Below are 19,842 nucleotides of genomic sequence, written 5' to 3'. Positions count from 1 at the left end.
CATCGCCACCGCGATTACTAGGTCTACGTAATTCGCCGTAAAATTTTAAACGGCAATTTTACGCGATCGTAACACATCGTTGCGAATAATCTGCATAAATTATTGACGCAACTCGATCGTTCTCGCGATTGATTTGAAGATAAGAACAATGTCGTTCGAATTTAAGCGTCGACGTGCAGCTTATTACGAATTGAATCGAAGAAAATTTTCGAAATACTCATAGAAGAAGAAACAAAACCTTTTTTTTTAATTGTCTTTATTTTAATAATTTCGATAATCATTGTTTTATTTCTGACTGTTTCACCGACGCGGCATTTATTAATTAATGAAAAAAGATTTGTATACGTGGAATGGAAATAATGTCAGGTATAAGTAGATGAGTCGATAATGAACCGAAGGATGAGTAACAGAAAGAAAAGAGAATACGCGAATATCGAGTGTAAAAATATCGAATATACATTTTCCGACATCGTTAATAATTTTTATTAATTAATATACGCTTCGTATCGAGCGCATCGGAACGGACGAAGAAAAACCATTGTCTGGATAGAATAATCACCCGCTAATACGCACATATACTTTTCATTTATATTCTCTACAATTTGTTAGGTAATTTTAATTAATCATTTGGTGAATAATTTCAACCGCTTTTACTCGTCGACTTCTTGAGTAAAAAAAAAAAAAAAAGAAAAGAAAAGAAAAAAGAGAACATTAAAATGTCTAATAGAATTCATATCATGCGCATTTCGCGTTCTACAAATACAATTCTACAAAGCGGGAAAATAATGATAGTTTGCTTAACCGAGCACCAGCTCGACGATCGAAGTGCAATAATTTTTCAACGGGACCTTTTCACGCGAAAAGGGGTGGTTTTCGGCCTCCCACTGTTTATATTCTCTTAAAACGGCGAATGGAAGTATCGGTGCAAGTACACGCGCGTTCTCATTTCCGCGACCAGCGAAACCGAAGTCGTCACTTTTAAGCTCAAGGGTGGAGTCGGGTGATGCGTATAAATGTGACATATGTAGTATGTACACATGTTGTGTCCATCGTGTAACCATAGTAATTCCGAAAGCCTCGACATTCCGCCACACGGCCGTCTCCACCCCCGCGATGGGGGTGGAAATCTTCGCTCCCGAAGGCGAAGGTAATGCACACGTATACCCTTGCGGAATGTGTGCTGCGATCATATAGATAAGGGACTAACGGGGTGATAGATGCGCGATATATAAGTATCCTGTTGTCCTCTGCGGTCAGTACATCTGATACTACCGTCGCGAAAGAACGATTCGATCGGGAGCGATTCGTCTATACAAATGCGTTCTCCGGGAATCGAATAAGAAAGAGGGGGAAAAAAAGACGTATAGATTAAAAAAAGATATAACTAAATGCGCGCGTAAACTTTGCCGTTCAACTTGGCATTATTTCGATTTCGAGATCGCTGCTGGAGACGAGACTATCCGCCGCTATAACTGGGGACGATTCAAAAGTGGAAAAAGTAAATAAGATTTGATAGTATTTAAAAAAAAAAAAAAAAAAAAAAAAAATTGTTGAAACTCGAAGGAGTATTGAGAGATCAGGTTTAAACGGAGATAAAAAAAAAAAAAAAAAAAAAAAAGAGGGACTGATAAAACGTAATGACTGAAATGTGAATTCGGTAGCAAATACGCTCGATGCCAGCGATCAAGTTTCGCGCGAACATTTCGAGGCGGTTAAATAAACGTGGCTTCCTTCCAAGTGTCTTCTCTCGCACCTTCGTCAGGATATACCGAATACAAAAGGCCGACCACCGCCAGGGTTCTTCGAGCGAGGTTGATTCGTGCCCCATTCATAATTAAGCGACTGTTCAACCCCCGCGAGGCCATCGCCGCGACTATCCAAGCTATCGACACTGATCGATGCGCGTTTTCTCGCAATTAACCAGCGAACGTGATCGAAGGAGCTCGCTAGAGGTATTCAGCGACGTTTCGGCACACGGGGGGACGAATCATAAAAATGCCGTGCGGCTTCTTCGGAAAATGAGGAACGCTTCTCATCTTTTCGCGTGCGGATCGGCGGACAATTGCGGGACCAACCATCGCGTAAGTTCATCTCTCTGGCGGGAGAGAAAAATGTTATCCAACCAGTCGACGCTCTGGACACTGTTCGAAAGTCTTCCGGCGTTCGCGAGCGTACCCTGAAAGAGACGTAAGGAGATCAGCATGGACGATAAGAAGCTGCAAGTAGACGATGACACCCAGGTATACTTAGCACCGTTCCGAAACTCGGTTTTGCATCCCGCGCATGTGAGAATATTTCTCATAGTGAGTTATCGTCTAATAATATATGTATATATACATATATATATATATGTGTGTTAATATGCAAAGTACTACATCCTTTTATGTGTAGCATGAGCACGTATATGTACATATAAAAAAAAAAAAAAATGAAATAAATGATAACGCGAGCAATTTACGTGTCCGTGAGTTCGCGCTTCGAATATCGAAGTGATCCATCTAAAGCGGAGGATGCACACGTATCTCGGTGGTGCATCTAAAAAGCCGGAATCAATATCCTACGTTTGTCGGGCTCGTTAAGTGGCCGCTGGGCCCGGGTGCATTATCACAAATCTACATATTCACCGAATGCTACGAGTTTAATTAGTAGCGATCGGCGTAATGCGCCGTTCCATTTTCCCCGCGTGTTATATTAGCAGAAATGTTGATTTCCCTTTTTTTTTTTTATATTAAAGGTAATTAAGATATCGATCCTCCGACCATTTCATTCCTCGCGAACTCATTTCTACCCCGCTCGCATCGTCGCCGATTCTATTACGAGATTAAAGCACCGACGATGACTTTCCGTAACGCTTCTGTTTTATGACCGAGGATATACGATTATGAACACACGACTTTGCGTAATGATCCTCAGGGGAAGTCACAAAGCTCTTGTCCGAATAATATTTTAGCAGAACCACGTTCGAAGGCCTAGCAGTTGGGGGACCTTTCTTCATCCCGACGACAATAGCCCGGTCGAGCATCAATTCAACGACGAGAAGTCGAGCAGTAACACGTCCCGCGCCTCCTCGGCGAAGTCGCGCAAGACTGGCTCGTACAAGGCGTCGAAATCTCCGGAGCCGATCTCGTCCATTTATTCGAGCAGAGACGTCGTTTGCGAGCCTGATAAGAACGGTTCGCTGGCCGGTGGTACCCCGGCGAGTGTCAAGAGAAAATTATCGCGGGCCAGCGTGTATCCGTCTGGAACGAATCTGATCGCGCAGGATGCCTTCGGTAAGGAATTGATTTCGCACGCTTGATACGTCAAACATCGGCGGGGCTTTATACATCAAGGTCGATGCACGGTTAACGCGACACCGTACGAACGTCTTGACGTTTTCTGGCCGCGGGTTTCTTCCCCGGCTTTGAATTAATTTGAAAAATCGAGAGACAGAGAAAGGAGATTCCGCGTTCACTCGTCACCGCGGGAACGTCAGTTTTATTTTTATCCAAATGGCGTTTTAATAACGGAACACGTGGTGGACGTGATCAAGGCACGATCTACGCGAACATATACAGTAAAGAATAAAAAGCGGCTGCTCGTGGAAACTCGCGGTTGTCTATAACAGCAATAAAGCTATGTCAGTAAACCTCGATCAATATGCGTACGAATGTCAGCGTGTCACGAATATCGGATATTAATAATGCAGCGGCTCCGGCTCGGGCTCTAGTATTATCACCGTGCAAATGCGCGCTCCAACTTCCTGGTCGCTAACTTTTTGCTTTTTTTTCGTAATAACATCTTACTTTTTGCGAAGCTATGTTGCGAGATTATAGATATTAATCGCGAGGATGCTTTCAAGGTGAAGCGACATACAATGGCTCGGAAGAAGTTCGTAAAATACGCGGAGTTATTAATTCGCCAGAAAATTCGCCAAGTTTAAGTATCTGCTGAAAATCCACGCACGTTAAAAAAAAAAAAAAAAAAGAAAGAGGAACATGCTAATTAAATGGAGACCGAAAACGAGCCGCGCGTACTAAAGACTATAATTCTTTTTAAACTTGGGCAAGGTCCCAAACTCACAGCGCCCACCAGCCCAGAGATCAACCCCTCGCTGCCGGACACGCCGGTTTCGCTGGATTTCGTCGAGACCGCCGGAGATTCGTTGCCGCCAAAAGAAGCGGGAATCGATCCCGAGGTACTTTATTTTCGGTGAGTAGTCGTCGACCACGGCGATATGTCACGGTCTATTTCGGTGCCGCCTCGTTTGAGCTTTAGACAATCGAGCATCGAGAGCTGTATTATACATATATACATGGACATAGGCACTCGTTTCTATTATTACAAGCTCGGTACAATTATCTGGAAGTTAGCGACTGCCTTATCATTTTTTTATCGTCACTTGAACATGCGCGAGGGAAAAAAAGAACCGCGAAGAAGGGGGGAAAATGCGAAAAGTCATTTATTTCAGCGGGGTATTTTTAGAAGGTCTATATGAAATATATACATATACATATAAACGCGTGAGCTGGAGAATTATTAAAATTGGCTCGTCCTTCGAAAGAATTTCTTAATGTTTCGCAGCTGCCTATTAATCGACTGAATTTAATTTTAGCGATGGCCATCGAAGAATTGATATGGTATTAGTTTACCGCGAAGAGAGCGAGGGAGTGATGACTGAATTAGAGGCACGTCGGCGTGAGCAAAGGCGAATATTTCAGCAGAATCTTTTGAAGGAAGGCCTGCAGCTGGAGCTCGAGCCGAAGGAGAGCTCGTTCGACGGGAAAACCTATTTTTTAAAGTTACATATACCGTGGAAGATAAAGGTGCAGTACGCCGAGATAATGGGCCTGAAATTACCCACGAAGAGGTTCAAAACGATCCCTATGAAAACTTGGGTATGTCGGATGCATTTTCACGTTTTGTATTTCACGTAAAATAATATGTTTATTGTAATTTTCGATACAGGATACGGACGGTGCCAAAGAAGTGTCGAAGTTCTGGGCGCGATGGGCGCGGTGGGCTAAGTGGGTGCATAAAATTCATACCTGGGATACGTCGATATATCCCGAGGAGCCACATTTTTACGATTACATAGACTCCGGCGATCGCGAGGAGAGGTGAGGCGGTCCATTCGACCGGTCAAAAATCGAAATAATTATCGTCGAGTACACGAGCGATACTTGGTTTCAGGTTCATCGTGAAGGAAAGAGACAACGCTTACACGCCCGCTCAGAGATCGTTGATAGTTATGCAAATATTATTGCGAGCGAGATACGACGAGAATCACGAAAAATCTGGCATCCGCAGACTTTTAGCGGACGGAACGTATATCGACTGCTTTCCTTTGCACGAAGGCCCTTATAACAAGCCTATGCGTAGCGGAGATATTCTCGATAGATACCTGCTGTACTTAATATGGGCGAGACCCGGGCAATGGTAGTAGGAAGCACTTAAAACTGGAGTATTTAGACGTATATTATTTGATATTGTATACTTTTTAGGTATAAAAAGCAACCGCTGTGGTTAATAAGACGATATTTCGGCGAGAAAGTCGCCCTTTACTTCGCTTGGCTGGGATTTTACACAAAATGCTTATATCCACCGGCGGTGGTGGGACTTTTGTGCTTCATTTACGGTCTCGGGAGTATGGACGGCGAAGATAATATTCCCAGCAAGGAAATATGCGATTCTAATCTAGCTGGTAGATATTTATTGAAACGTTCCGCGTGATTGGCAAATAATTATACAGCGTTAATATTTATTATTTTGTATTATTTAATGTTTCAGGAAATATCACCTTGTGTCCTCTTTGCGACAAAGCATGCACTTATCAAAAGCTCGGTGATTCCTGTATATTTTCGAAGTTGACTTATTTGTTTGACAATCCCGCGACCGTCTTTTTCGCTATTTTTATGTCTTTCTGGGGTAAGATTTGATAGAAAAATTAAATGTTTTTTTCTACGCGCTCGTTTGCATTTACATGCATTTTAATACGATTACTTTAACTTTTTTTTAATACTGATATAACAGCTACTACGTTTCTCGAGCTGTGGAAACGACGGCAGGCCGTGATCGTCTGGGAATGGGATCTTCAAAACGCAGAATACGACGAAGAGCCCAGACCAGAATTCGAGACATCCGTCAAAACGTTCCGAATAAATCCCGTAACGAAAGAGAAAGAACCGTACTTACCGGCGTATTCTAAAGCCATCCGATATTTGGCTACTGGCTCAATAGTATTTTTTATGGTAACTGCGTTTTGGTAGTTTTCTCGATGCGCAAGGTGCGTATGTCTCCTCGGCCATTTATTACATCGTTATTTCCTTTTCGCAGATGTGTGTAGTCCTCGGGGCAGTTTTAGGGACAATTGTTTATCGCATTTCCCTGGTTGCCGTCTTTTATGGTGGAGGTGGTACCTTTTTAAAAAGACATGCGAAAATCTTCACTTCCATGACTGCCGCTCTCATTAATTTAATAATTATAATGATACTCACGCGAATATATCATCGGTTGGCACGCTGGATGGTCAATATGGAAAATCCGAGAACGCAGACGGAATACGAGGCCAGTTACACGTTTAAAATATTTTTATTCGAGTTCGTCAACTTTTATTCCTCTTTGATTTACATCGCCTTTTTTAAGGTACGTTAAGACACATCAACGTACGTTAATATATAACGAACAGCTGTTAAATTCCATTTATTTTAGGGAAGATTTTTCGTTCACCCTGGCGACGCAGATGCGAGGGCATCGGAGTTTTATCGCATTAAAACGGACGTGTGCGATCCCGCTGGCTGCCTTTCGGAAGTCTGTATTCAGCTTGCAATCATAATGGTCGGTAAACAATGCTTTAATAATTTCGTTGAAATCTTGTCACCGAAATTGTGGAATTGGTGGCGCAAAAGAACGCAAGTAGCGGCGACAAAAAACCACGATAGAAGGTATACTTGTTGGGAGAAAGATTATCAGCTTCAAGATCCGGGCAGATTAGCTCTGTTCGATGAATATTTAGAGATGAGTAAGTCTCGTGCTGTGCCAGCTACGCTTTAATTAAAAAAAAAAAAAAATCTTCACTTTTATAGACTTTCTTTTTTTAATTTTTACAGTCTTACAGTACGGATTTGTGACATTATTCGTAGCGGCGTTCCCGTTGGCACCTCTATTCGCTTTGTTGAACAATATCGCCGAGATAAGATTAGACGCGTACAAAATGGTCAAGGAAGCTCGAAGACCGTTGGCCGAGCGGGTGGAAGATATTGGCGCTTGGTTTGGTATTCTTAGGGGTGTGACTTACGTAGCAGTGGTATCAAATGTACGTATATATGCTCGTTCCAGCGTTTATCGAGTCGCATAAGTCGTTTTACCTCTCGGTCTCACAAAATATATGTGTTCCAGGCTTTTGTTATCGCGTACACATCTGACTTCATCCCACGAAGTGTGTACACGTTCGTTTATTCGCCTACTGAAGATTTGGTAGGCTACATCGATAGCTCCTTGTCAGAATTCAATACTTCCGATTATCGCGACGACATGAAAAGTGACGTAGAAGACGAACATCCAGAGACATGTCAGTACAGAGGCTACAGAAACGGCCCAGATCACTCTATTGAGCCTTATGGGCTCAGTCCACAGTACTGGCACGTTTTTGCCGCGCGTTTAGCTTTCGTCGTTGTCTTCGAACATGTTGTAAGTCAAGAAATTCATTCTTTTAATAATGAGGAAATAAATTAATTTTCTTTAGGAGTAAAAAATAATTTTCTTATAGGTTTTTGCACTTACCGGTATAATGAGTTATGTAATACCAGCCGTACCGCATTCTCTAACGACTCAGCTGCAGCGTGAACGATTGATCGCTCAAGAAGAAAAATACGAAAAAGAAATGAGGGGAAAAGACGACGAAGAAGATTTACTTTCGGTCTTGAGGGAGGCCGGAAGCATTGGTAGAGGAAGCTGGGCCAGACGATTCAGCAAATTGAGCGATGTTTTAGATTCTCACGGCGATGTTAGGCATAGCAAACGCAGTGATAGCTCTACAGTATGGGAAGTCCCGTAAAGTCAAACGTTATCTGTTTATCATATACATTCCATTCATAAAACTCAAAGTTGAGGGAGTATAATAAGAAAAAATTAAGCCAAACCTTCTCTTACGTAAGTATTCTCTACTCTCAGTATCATTCCAAATAACGTCAGTTCATGTTCTACAGGGTATTACTCTGTACAGGATCCATAGTAAACGGACACTTTTTCGTATGTATAATAAACTTTACACTTAGGCTTTTCAACATTCGAGTCTCGAATTATTATCAGATGCACTGAAAAAAAACAAAAAATCCGCAGACAAGGTGAAAATTACCAATGTACTGTTACACAATATACTTTTTTATTTTACATAATGCCATATTTTTTTTCCTAGAAATTATTACAATCTATAAGTATGTATATATTTATAATAATATACATGTAATTTCTTTTTCTCCCTCTCTCTTTCTCTCCCTCCTTATACACATACACACATATACATATATATATTTTCCATTTACACTTTTCTTAATATTGATTCAATACATATATGTATAGATACAAAATTGCAATGTATGTATATGTATATAAATACATACATGTAATGAATATATACATATATATGTATATGTATATCTATTCATTTCAATACACATAACTTTTTTATATCTATTACTTTAAAATCTAAATGTCTAATTACATTAACATATTTTATATGGAAACTATATCACAGTTGTGTTTGAAGGAGATGGAGATTGAAAAAAAAGGAAGCCATTCAGGTAACTGACACTTGAGCAGTATAGTCTATTCAGTAAGATTATATAAAATAAGATTTGAAAAACATCTGCTATTTTAGTCAACAGATTTTAAAATTCATCAACAGAATTGTAAAATTATTATGTAATATTTCCCATATTTAATAATTTATCGTAATAAATGTTTTTTTTTTTCGGAGTCCATCAATTTGTTAATATTTTTTTATAATTTGTACAAGAAAAATTTCAACTTTATTTAACTTACCGAATGGACTAAGCTGTGACTGAAGATGTTTTTTTCTCAACAAGGTAAAAAAATAGTGAGGAGGAAGATACTTAACTAGGTCCGGGAGGAGCGTTGAAATTAAACATGGTAGTGGTTGGTGGACGTCCCGGTAAAGGTTTCGGTGGTAACTTTGGCGTCACTGAACCTGAAACAATAGTACGCAAATTAATATTTGTTACGTAAATACATATAAATGTTTAAAAAATGGTATCTCACCGTTAGGCTGCGTTGGTGGAAGTTTTGTAGGGCTAGGACTATTGACAGACATATGTCTCGCTGGTCGTGTATGAACGACAGTACAGCATGTATTTTCTAGCGTGGAATTTCGACGCGTTAGTAATGCCGAACTACTTGGATTTAGCGTCGTTGGAAGTCGTGGTGGTATCGGCGGAGGTGAAATATCATCTCTCGGAGGAAGAATTGGTGCATTTGGATCTTGTTTTGCCTAAATATATTCAATAAAAATTTCTTATTTTCTTGAAAAAAATCCTACAATAATTATCTTATCTTTCACGAAATTTAACACAGATATTTTTATTTTAACGCAATGCAGAACTTTAAAAATTAGCACAATACAATTTGAAATTTGTAAACTAGATAAATCTTAAAATCTTACTTGTTGTGGTGATTCGCTACATGAATTTTCTCGTCGTTTAGGTCTAGGTGGCAGAGGTGGTGGAGGTTCGTTGAGAGGTATATTATTGGGAGATGATGGTGTTGGTATTGCACTAGGGCTTCCACCTGGCAACGGTAGATACGGTGTAGCATTTATCATGTTTATAGTGCTGCTATTAAAGTTGAAGTGATTACTTTGCTGTGAAGTAAAGAACTGTCCAGGAGATTGAGGACTGCTACTCAATGGATCAATCGAAATCACCGTCTTGTTAGGTGGACTAGGTGATGCTGGAGGCGGCATATCTACGATAAAAAAAAAACGACAAAAATAACATTTTTATAATTATTGTTACTGTGATTTAAATATAAATAATATGCATACTCAATAAAAGAGTAGACTGAAGAAGAGAGTTAAAACCACCGTGGTTATGGTCCACTAAATGTGAAATTTGCGAAGGTGTTTCTGGTGCTTCCTGTACATTTTTTAAATAAAATGAATGTGCGGCGTCTGATGAAGGATCCTGTAATCTGGATGTTACTACTTGTAATGGAGCTGGCCTTCCACTTCTGGCTTTAATTCCGGGAGATTTCAAATTTAACTCTGGCCATTTACGTGGCTATAACAAAAATTAAAAATGTGTAATGTATTAAATATAATCAATAGTTTTAACACACGATAATCAAGTAATGCTTACGAATCGTGGAGGTTGCCTGCATCCTCTTGGTTCGATTTCTAAACTTTTATTATACAAATAATTGCCTATGTCCGCATCTTTCATGTTAGGATCGAAAGGGCACAGATTTTCAAGAAATTGTCTTATTCTAGGCTCCACCATAAGACAATAGGGCTGATTTTGATACTGCTGTATTTCACCAGTTATTTCTGCCACTTTTCGACGTTTACTAAAATTAATGAGTTCCGGATTTCCCGGTAAATAGTCTGAGTTTCCTTCTTCAATATGCAGAATGTTAGTCAAGTACATACCTAAAAAATAAAAAATAAAAATTAATGTAATTTTTTACTTCTATGATAATAAAAAAAATATAACTTTGTAATACTTGCCAAAAAATGGTACGCAAGGCGGATTAATAGATCTTAGTTTTTCTTGATACTTCCGAAAATGATCGTTGTTAAGCTCACGTGCTTCTTCCAATGCTTTTTCTAATCGTGCTTGTAATTGCTATAAAAATAATTATTTAAAAAATAGTTTGTATTATAAGATTTTTTTCATTTTAGTTGAAAAATTATAAGTTGCACGTACTTGAAATGTAAATTTTAATCTAAAAACCGAAGCCGACCCCATAGCACTGATAACGGCCAGAACTCCGTTAAAATTATTGAGATCTTGCAGCACTATCATTATTTCGATTGCACGTGATATAATCGCTAATCTTTCGTCGAAGTTTTCAGCTTCTACTATTGTCTTTTCTAACCATCTTGTGAACTATTAAAACCGCAGTAAAAGCAAAATTAATTTTACACAATGTAAAATAACATTTTTATCATACACATAATTACTTCAAATAAAAAACTTACGTTTGTTGTATGCTTAATCATCTTCAACAAGTTTGGTGATGTCTTTTCTTTATCTTTTTTTGTCCATACAGATCCGACTAATTCGGAAGGCTTTACTGTTTTATATAAATCAAACTCCAACAAAGTTAATTGCCTTGCTAATTCGATAGGATGTAACTGTAATTAATAAATTACTTTAATATATTTTAATAATTAATATTGTATCTTAAATCGAAGTATTTGAGAGATACAATAAATCGAGCACGAGAGAAGTCATACCGTAAGTATTCCATATTCTTCTTCAGGAACTTTAAGATGCCACTCATACGGTGGAGCAGGTCGTTCAAAACTATGTTGAATAGGTCGTTGTTCCGATGGCTCACATTTTCTCTGCACAATTTTTATTACCGAATCAACCCATTTCCGCATAGATTTGCCACTAACTGTGTCCAAAAATAATTGTAATCTTTCTAAAAGGTTTCTATCACGTTCGAAATCATAAAAATGATGATCCACCTAAAAAAATTTATGTAAAAGAATTGTTAAATAATGTTTTAATAGAATTTGTAAGCAAAAACTGGAAAATATTACTAACCCAGTGTCTTAAAACATTTAAAACTCTAAACTGCACTGGCTGACAAAATTCTTTCCTATATCTTTTCCAATCTTCTCTAGCTATTTTACATACAGAAGGCTTTTCTTCTTCACCATACACTAATGAAGGATCTGGTATATCGAATCTTTGTATTAATAACGTCAATAACTCTTGAGGTGAGCAAAAACTCCTATAAAATAAATTAATAATAAGAATATATCCCACATGAATTAAAGAAATAATACAATAAGCTACCATTACTTGCCTGTATGTAGTAAGGAATGTTCTTACAAAAGCTGGATCAGCGTATATGTGATAAGTTAACCTTTCTACTAGTTTAATCAAAGTTGCGCCTTTAATTAAAGGAACACCACCATTTTCCCTGGCCTCCAAAACAATATTTTCCGAACTATCTTGTTCAGCAAATTTATATAAGTTCGATGGAGGTAGCTTTAATGGATGCTTCCTTTCCTCGTCCAAGAGAATACTATCTAAAGTTCTTTCTAACATACTTTTTGTATTTAACATTACTAAATCCGCCATCCAATTATTCTTGTCTTCGACAGATTTGGCAACAAGAATAACATTAGGGTGGTCCCTTGGTGCAATTTCAAAAGCATTTTTTAATTCTATAATAAATATTTTAATTAATAAAATGACAAATGTAATAAAAAAATTATAATTATATGTGCATTTACCTTCAGTATCTTCTCTATCAATAATATCGACTTTCCTGATAAAAAGTCTTTCTTTCAGTCGAAGTTCACCTTGAGGAGTTGAATGTCCACCTACTCCAACTGCAACAATACCTGCAGCGACAGTAACACTAACTCTTTTACTTCCAGTTGGTTTACATAGCACTAATAAACCATCGAATAATAAGGCTTTTCTTTCTGTTAATCTTCGTCCATTACTAGCCACTTTTTTTAACGTATCCTCTGTAAAAATTTAACAACGATAAGTACCAGCAATTGAAAAAAAGTTTGAATATCGAGATAATTTTTTTAGTACCTCTAATAAATTCATTGCAACACTGCCCGATATCTCTTTGATCCCAACCATCCACAGTCTTTTGTAGTTCACTAGTTTTCTCTAATGCAGCCTGTCTTCTTGCTCTGCTCTGCATTCGCAAGCCCGTATATTTTTTTGGAAGACTTGCTACAGATTGCATTAACTCCATTTGTAAAGGTCTTAACAAGCCTTGAACTTGTTCCAAAGTTTCACCGTCCTCTGTACTAGGTGTGCGCTTGTATAAAATCTAAAATTAAAAAAAATATATATATAGCTTGTTGCAACATTATTTTTGTATTTATGCATTATAGAAGCAAAAAAATACCTTTATGTAATCAAAATACAGAAAACAGTGCCATATAGGTTGCAATAAAAGTTTTGGTAAATAATATTTAACAGCCTCCTTAAAACCATGGCCTGCTGCCCGCAAAGCTGTACTAGCTTCCGGTCTTGACAACAAATTTGTTAAAACTTCTCGACTAGCTGGACTATTAACATCTTTCGCATACCTAATAAAATATCGTTTAATTATAAATCAATGGATTTAGGAATTTAATACACAAGGTGTTCCATAGTAAGCAGACACTTCTTACCTTAAAAAATTCTACCTACTTCCGAAAAAGTATCCGTTTACTATGGGACACTATATATTACGAAATGCAATACGTACTTTATATAAACATCAAATTCTGCTGCCTCCGCTAATTCTTCAAAACACGAACCAACTGTAAGTGTTTGTTTTTCCTCTGTTATTTCCATTACATCTTCTAAACTTCCAAGCAACGTTATAGTAACTTCATAAATATCCGTAATATTACTGAAAAGCGTCTCAATTTCGCTCTTATCCTGTGTTAACTTCGTAATTTCTTCACGAAATACCTAATAATAAAAATCAATTTTTTTAAATCTGTTTTACAAAAAATAACTTTTAATATTCTCAACAACCAGCAATTGACACGTATGATGTATACCTTGATAATCATATGTAAGTCACGGATGTAATGCCGTTCATCATGAATGAGATCTCGAACAGACTCTTCATAAGTCTGTGAAACAACTGCACCTAAGCTACTTTGTGGACCTTCCGTACAATCGTCTTGATAAAACATGTCCATCAGTACCTATTTATAAATTATACATAATTATTTTAAATATTTTTACATCTCCGAGCATTCAATATAAAAAAGGAAGAAACAAATAAAATCAATATTTTTAATTAAAATATTCAGCACAGTAGCATGCAATACAATACAATTATATATATATATATATATATATATATATATATATATATATATATATATATATCTATAAACGGTGTCCTACCATGTCCGCGTACATCGCGACTCTTATGTCTTCACATGAAATTTCTACGTGACGAATATTCTTCACATAATTTCCAGCTAGCTGAAAAGAAAGTAATCTTAAATATTTTTAGACAATTCTTTTTAAACGAAAACGAGCGATGGCTAAAAGCATTTTAATACTTCTGAATCCTACTAACCTTTAAAATATCAGCAGAAATATATTCCAGAACGCCGACTACAAATAAACTAACTTGCGAGTCAATTTTGTGCTGTAATACTTCCTATAAAAAAAAAAAAAATTGTAACATGTAATTATATAATTTTATAGATAGAAATCGTCAAAAATCGATCAAAAAACATACTTTTTGTAATAACTGATGAATTTTGTCAACTGGTAGTACTAACGGCGACTTCTTTTTGCCTTTTTCCAGAGCGTCTCTTGCGTCACGAAGAGCCCATCGGTCAATAGGCGTGGGAAACGTCCGTCTCACTCTTTCTTCTACATCTTGAGGTGTTTGCGGAGGTGGATGGCCACAAAGCATACCTAGCATTCTTAAAATTAAACTCTCCACATAATCCAAGGCATCTTGCCGAGCTTCGAGACTAGGATGTACTTGCTCTAGCACCTAAAAAATGAACCTCCTTGAGTGTTAACGTAAACTTATAATGTATATTGCGTTAAAATTATATTAACCGAGGATACGCGATTAAAATTGAAAAAAATATGACACTTTGGGGCAGGTCGGTTGACGAAGGAGCCGACAATTGCGGAGTAGAAATAAATGCGAGGATGTGATATAAAAAAATCCACCAATCGCCGATGTTGACGAGGAGGAGGGCATTTGAGGAATCATATGGTGGCCGCGCACGGCGGCGATGACGTCGGTTGGTGTCGTTGATCGATCCAGCCTCGACGTGAAATCATCGAGACGAAAAATGATCGAGCGCTGGAGCGGACAAATCCCGTGGAGAGACGGGGGGTGCGGTGGAGGGGATAGAACGGGATGGCAAAGGACAAGAAGGCGAAGTGCACGAGGCGGGCGCGGAGCGAGGGAGGAAAGGGGGGGGGAGGGAAGATAAAAGCCCGATGGAGAGAAAAAGGGTCGCGGAGGATGTACCTTGCGCAGGGAGTTGACAAACACTCCTTTCCACTTGGCGGCGTTCTCTTCCTTCTGAAAGTCGTAGCCAGACGGCTCGCCCGCCGCCGACGCCGGCGACGAAAACATTTCACCAAGTGCTCGAGGCTCACGCGCGCTTGTCTAAGAAAAGTTCGTGGGACTTTCAAAGGGCATCGTCAGCATGAAATGGCGAGAAATCGGTCCTGAGAGACGCTCGCCTGCTCCCGCCCCGTGTCCGTCCGTCGTTCGGGTAATTCTCCTCAAGTCGCGGACAACATCCCCGTTGCTCGCGCACTGGGCACAGCTCGTACACCTTCTGGACGCTTCCGTCGCTTCTAGTGACGGCTAACAAGCGACACGGCCGTATCCGCGCGCTGCTCTCTCGTACCATGCGCTCCTCGCTCCCGGCAGCGTCGCCGAGCTCGAGACGAGAGTCCGAGAGCTCCGGCGCTCGTGCATCTTACACGCCCCTTCGTGCTCCGTGATTCTCCCCGGGATCCGTAGCGTGACCACAGCAAATATTCACATCACCGAGTAACCGAGCTGAGACTGAGAACCACCGAAGGAGAGCCGAGCCGAGCTGCACAGGCCGCACTCTCTCTCTCAAGTCTCTCAGTCAGCGAGCCTTTATGATGGCCGCGATACAATCGCCTGAGAACAATTTATCGATAAACGTTATATTCACCAATAGGAAAACTACTCATTAAGGTGGGTACTCATAAATACCGGCTTAAATTATGCGCTTTCTTTCTGCGTTTTTTTATTAGTTTTTATAGTTTTTTTTTCTATTTTAAAGCTAATTTACAGCTTTCTGAATTAATATAATGATTAATTTTACAAAATTTAATTTTTTGAGTCGTTTCATACGTGTCAAACTTATTTCTTCGCTGTTATTGGCAGGCTGCTTTGCGCCGCCATCTTAAAGTGCAATGTCATCGGCGCGTCTCGTAAGCGGTCGTATGTAAAGTGGCGGAGAGACGGTTGTTCGAGAGCTTCGTTTACGGTAAATTTTGCTATCGATAAACATGTCAAGCGGTGCACTTTTTGGGAATAACGCCTCGCGCGGCGCTTCGAAAAATCTCGTAGAGTTTAAGGCCGGCAAAATGACTGTAAAAGGCAAAATGGTTTATCCGGACACTCGGAAGGGCCAACTCTACGTCTACCAGTCTGACGACTCGCTAATGCATTTCTGTTGGAAGGACCGCACTACCGGAGTTGTGGAAGATGTACGACAATTATTTTTACTCTAATAAACCTCTAACAAAAATTTTCGTGAACAGAAAAATATCTGTTTCTTCGTTTCAGTCCGAGAAACTTTATCTCTTAATTGTATTTTGCAATAATTAATGTACATTGATTTTTATTAAATATACAGTGTGTATATGTCTAATTCTGCATATTTTTTAGGACTTAATTATCTTCCCAGACGATTGCGAATTTAAGCATGTTCCTCAATGTAAGACTGGCAGAGTGTACCTTCTAAGGTTTAAATCATCGAATAAGAAATTTTTCTTCTGGTTGCAGGTACTTTAAACATAAATTTGTGACATCTAGTTATAGAATTATGGCAGTTATTTAAAATATATTGATTATATCTACTTTACTTATATTATTAAATTTTTTTTATAGGATCTTAAAACTGATAAAGATGAAGAGCACTGCAGAAAAATTAATGATGTGCTTAATAACCCACCAACTCCAGGATCTCAAAGAAGTGGTGGTACTAATGCTGAAGGGGATCTGCAGAATTTATTGAACAATATGTCTCAACAACAGCTTATACAGTTGTTTGGTGGTGTTGGTCAAATTGGTGGTCTGGGTAGTTTATTAGGTACAATGAATAGACCTCATGGTGTTCAAAGTACAAGGGCTTCCACTACAACTTCATCTACACCAGCAACTGCAAACATAACCAGACCACCTCATTCCTTGACTCCTGGGCCTAATGCAGATTCTAAATCTTCAAGTGAGTAAACCATAAATTTATTTTAAACAGCATATCCTGATAATATATTTATCTAGGTAATAATAAATCCTCAACAAGAACGACAACTCCGTCCACGCCAGCTACAACAGCAGCAGCTCCAAGCAATAGAATACAACTTAGTGATTTGCAGAGTTTTCTATCAGAAATTCCAACGCCACCTCGAACAGAGCCAGCTGTGCAGGTAATATCATATTTTTTATATCTATTATTAAATTAATCTGAACGTTGAGTTGGATTGAAATTTGATTGAAAAATAATTAAATTTTCTAATGAATTGATTTTGGTATGTAAATATAATGCAATGTAGTATTTTTTTTAATTTTTTTATTGCAATAATTAAATTAGACATTTTTTTTAATCAACATAAGAAAGTCATGGCAGGTAACAAATATTTTTGTGAGTAGAAGATGCCTCTGTCATAAAGTTGATTAAAGAAAAATATATAATGTTTTTATAATTATCAATAGATCGATTTTTTCTAAATTGTTCTTGTTATAAAAACGATTAATAATTTCAATAGTTTTGAAACTTTTTAAAGATATTATATTAGTGATTAACATTATATATTAAAAGTTACATTAGAATGCATTTATTAAAAATTAGCATTGCTATAAACATATGCATGTCATATACCAATTAATAATAGCGATATTATTTTATTACATTAAATCAAGCTGAAGATTATATACAGATAACATTTTTTCTTTAAACATGTGATAAGATTAAATTGTCGATTTAATCTATGATTGATTGTGGTTACTAAATTGAAAGAATATTTTTACAATTTATACGTAAAATTATACTATATTGCAATAAGTAAATGATAAAATCATATGTGCAATTACAAACAGAATCTTTAAAGATTTTTAATATTTGAATGAAGTATAATGCAGAAGATTCAAGGAACAACTGGTTTATGGATCTGATTATCTGTCATATATTACTAATTGTATATTTCTTACAGCTGCTATCATTATCAGTGATATAAAGTACGATTCTTGATAACAGAAGTTGCAGAGTAACTTTCAGGCTCATTTAGTGCTTTATAAGTGTTTTAGAATGGTTCTATTTCTGAGTGAGCAAATTCCCAGCTTTATTATTTGTGAATAATTAATAACAATAATTGTATAATGCATTATACATTGCAATGCTAAATAATTAACACTAAAAACACTATTACATTGTACATTAACAAATTTATTGCTAAAGAAATGTGTGGTGCAATAACAGATTTTGTATTTTAATGTATTCAAATTGATTCGGAATTTTAATGTGATAGCTATGTGTTAGTTTATGTGTTTGTAGATGTTAATATAATTATAGAAGTCATATGATCGAGTCCTAGTTAATATGTTTTACAATACTGTGTTTGCTTTTCTCTGCTTCTAAAACTTAGTAGGATTTTAATAATCTAAGTGAAGTAATTTTACATAGCAATACTTTTTATGGAAAAACTGTAAAAGATATTCTATGTTTTCTGTAATACTATGATATTACACTTGCTAACACAGTTGCTATTAAGTTATCATATAAATAAAAGATATTTTGATAAAAAGAGATATTAAAAAAAAAAAGGTACTCGCAATCGCGTTTGTTTTAAAAATGCGATGATGTTGATTTGATCGTTAAACTAATTAGTTGTTAGGTTCTAATATATTGTGATATATTGTGATAGAACAAGACTAAAAAAACGAAAAGACAGAGGCATGGTTTTCTCACTGTTCAATACTATCCTTTGTCTGAATTTTTCCTGGCTGTCGGAGACTCTGGCTCTGCTGAGCAGTTGGGGGAGTTTCTCCGGGTGTATCTGTTGTTTTCGTCCAGCTACAGCGCAGCTTATTGTCCGGCAGAGGGGCGTAGCGACAGAGCTGACCAACGCTATCCCAGCGGCGATCTCTACAACGGAGAGTCTGGAGAGTGCCATGAACATGCACTTACCACCTGGGGACAACCTGTCTACCACGCTATCATCTCCCCAGTTCTCCCAGGCGCTATCAATGTTCTGGTCTGCTTTGCAGTCGGGCCAGGCGGGCCCTGTCATCCGCCAATTCGGCTTGGGACCGGACGCCGTCAATGCCGCGGCCACTGGAAACATCGAAGAGTTCGTCAGCGCTCTGGAATCCGAAGCGAAGAACGGACAGGGACAGGAAGTGCCGCAAGGACAAGACGACAAGAATAAGAAGCAATCACCACCGGCCAGTAGTCCTGATAAGAAGGACGATGATGACGAAGGAATGGCTTTAGATTAAGGATAGAATTTGTACGCATCTCTTATTTCTGATGTTTTCTTTTTCTATTCTGAAACCGTGCATATTACGTTATAATGAATCTACGTACATAATAAAAAAATATACCTATTCTTCTTTTCGAAATAATTTAGATGTACATATAAATTCGATAATATTTCGGGTATGGTTCTTTAAGCGATCATCTGCATTTCTATATCAATGAGAGATTAACAAATACGTTTATTAAGTTCAAGAAATAAATATTTTATTATGATTTTTCAAAATTATATACATGCAAAAATTAATATATTAGATATTTTATATACGGTATGCGCTTATTGAATTTATTAAACTGAAAATACTGAAATAAAATATATTAATAGATCCGCACATATTCGACATGTTATGTTTTTTTTTATTTTA

General features: G+C 37.7%; 3 protein-coding genes across 7 annotated transcripts; 2 read left to right on the top strand and 1 right to left on the bottom strand.

Annotated features, from left to right (window-relative positions):
- The first annotated feature begins 284 nt into the window (after nt 1–284).
- Nucleotides 285–8,244, top strand: LOC139105337 (anoctamin-4). Of its 2 annotated transcripts, none has more exons than XM_070661359.1 (14): nt 285–2,240; nt 2,954–3,272; nt 4,050–4,191; nt 4,595–4,877; nt 4,948–5,099; nt 5,173–5,418; nt 5,484–5,683; nt 5,770–5,907; nt 6,013–6,230; nt 6,316–6,624; nt 6,691–7,000; nt 7,089–7,294; nt 7,378–7,668; nt 7,748–8,244. In XM_070661359.1, the coding sequence occupies exons 1-14, from the start codon at nt 2,202–2,204 to the stop codon at nt 8,033–8,035; spliced, it is 3,141 nt and encodes a 1,046-aa protein (XP_070517460.1). In that variant the 5' UTR covers nt 285–2,201; the 3' UTR covers nt 8,036–8,244. The 2 variants fall into 2 exon arrangements, with proteins under 2 accessions (XP_070517460.1, XP_070517459.1); XM_070661358.1 differs by having other exon boundaries at nt 2,951–3,272.
- A 96-nt stretch (nt 8,245–8,340) lies between these two features.
- Sos (Son of sevenless) lies at nt 8,341–15,808 on the bottom strand. 3 transcript variants are annotated; one of them, XM_070661356.1, is made up of 21 exons: nt 15,205–15,808; nt 14,449–14,712; nt 14,284–14,367; nt 14,106–14,186; nt 13,751–13,900; nt 13,450–13,658; nt 13,105–13,288; nt 12,780–13,026; nt 12,467–12,706; nt 12,034–12,397; nt 11,769–11,958; nt 11,453–11,689; nt 11,195–11,350; nt 10,920–11,102; nt 10,721–10,838; nt 10,353–10,642; nt 10,040–10,274; nt 9,853–9,960; nt 9,659–9,783; nt 9,259–9,487; nt 8,341–9,187 (listed from the first exon to the last, which is right to left on the bottom strand). In XM_070661356.1, exons 1-21 carry the CDS (start codon nt 15,310–15,312, stop codon nt 9,093–9,095), a joined length of 3,897 nt encoding a protein of 1,298 aa, XP_070517457.1. In that variant the 5' UTR covers nt 15,313–15,808; the 3' UTR covers nt 8,341–9,092. The 3 variants fall into 3 exon arrangements, with proteins under 3 accessions (XP_070517457.1, XP_070517456.1, XP_070517458.1); XM_070661355.1 differs by having other exon boundaries at nt 9,659–9,960; nt 15,205–15,807; XM_070661357.1 differs by lacking the exons at nt 14,449–14,712; nt 15,205–15,808 and having other exon boundaries at nt 9,659–9,960; nt 14,106–14,182.
- Nucleotides 15,809–16,126: 318 nt separating this feature from the next.
- Rpn13 (regulatory particle non-ATPase 13) lies at nt 16,127–19,809 on the top strand. Of its 2 annotated transcripts, none has more exons than XM_070661395.1 (5): nt 16,127–16,430; nt 16,612–16,728; nt 16,834–17,170; nt 17,227–17,372; nt 19,042–19,809. In XM_070661395.1, exons 1-5 carry the CDS (start codon nt 16,230–16,232, stop codon nt 19,438–19,440), a joined length of 1,200 nt encoding a protein of 399 aa, XP_070517496.1. In that variant the 5' UTR covers nt 16,127–16,229; the 3' UTR covers nt 19,441–19,809. The 2 variants fall into 2 exon arrangements, with proteins under 2 accessions (XP_070517496.1, XP_070517497.1); XM_070661396.1 differs by having other exon boundaries at nt 16,128–16,430; nt 19,210–19,809.
- Nucleotides 19,810–19,842: the final 33 nt, after the last annotated feature.

The sequence above is a fragment of the Cardiocondyla obscurior genome, linkage group LG09 (genome assembly GCF_019399895.1).
Source record: "Cardiocondyla obscurior isolate alpha-2009 linkage group LG09, Cobs3.1, whole genome shotgun sequence".
Classification (NCBI taxonomy): domain Eukaryota; kingdom Metazoa; phylum Arthropoda; class Insecta; order Hymenoptera; family Formicidae; genus Cardiocondyla; species Cardiocondyla obscurior.
Note: the sequence above shows the minus strand (reverse complement) of the source record. Positions and strands in the feature narration are given on the sequence as shown.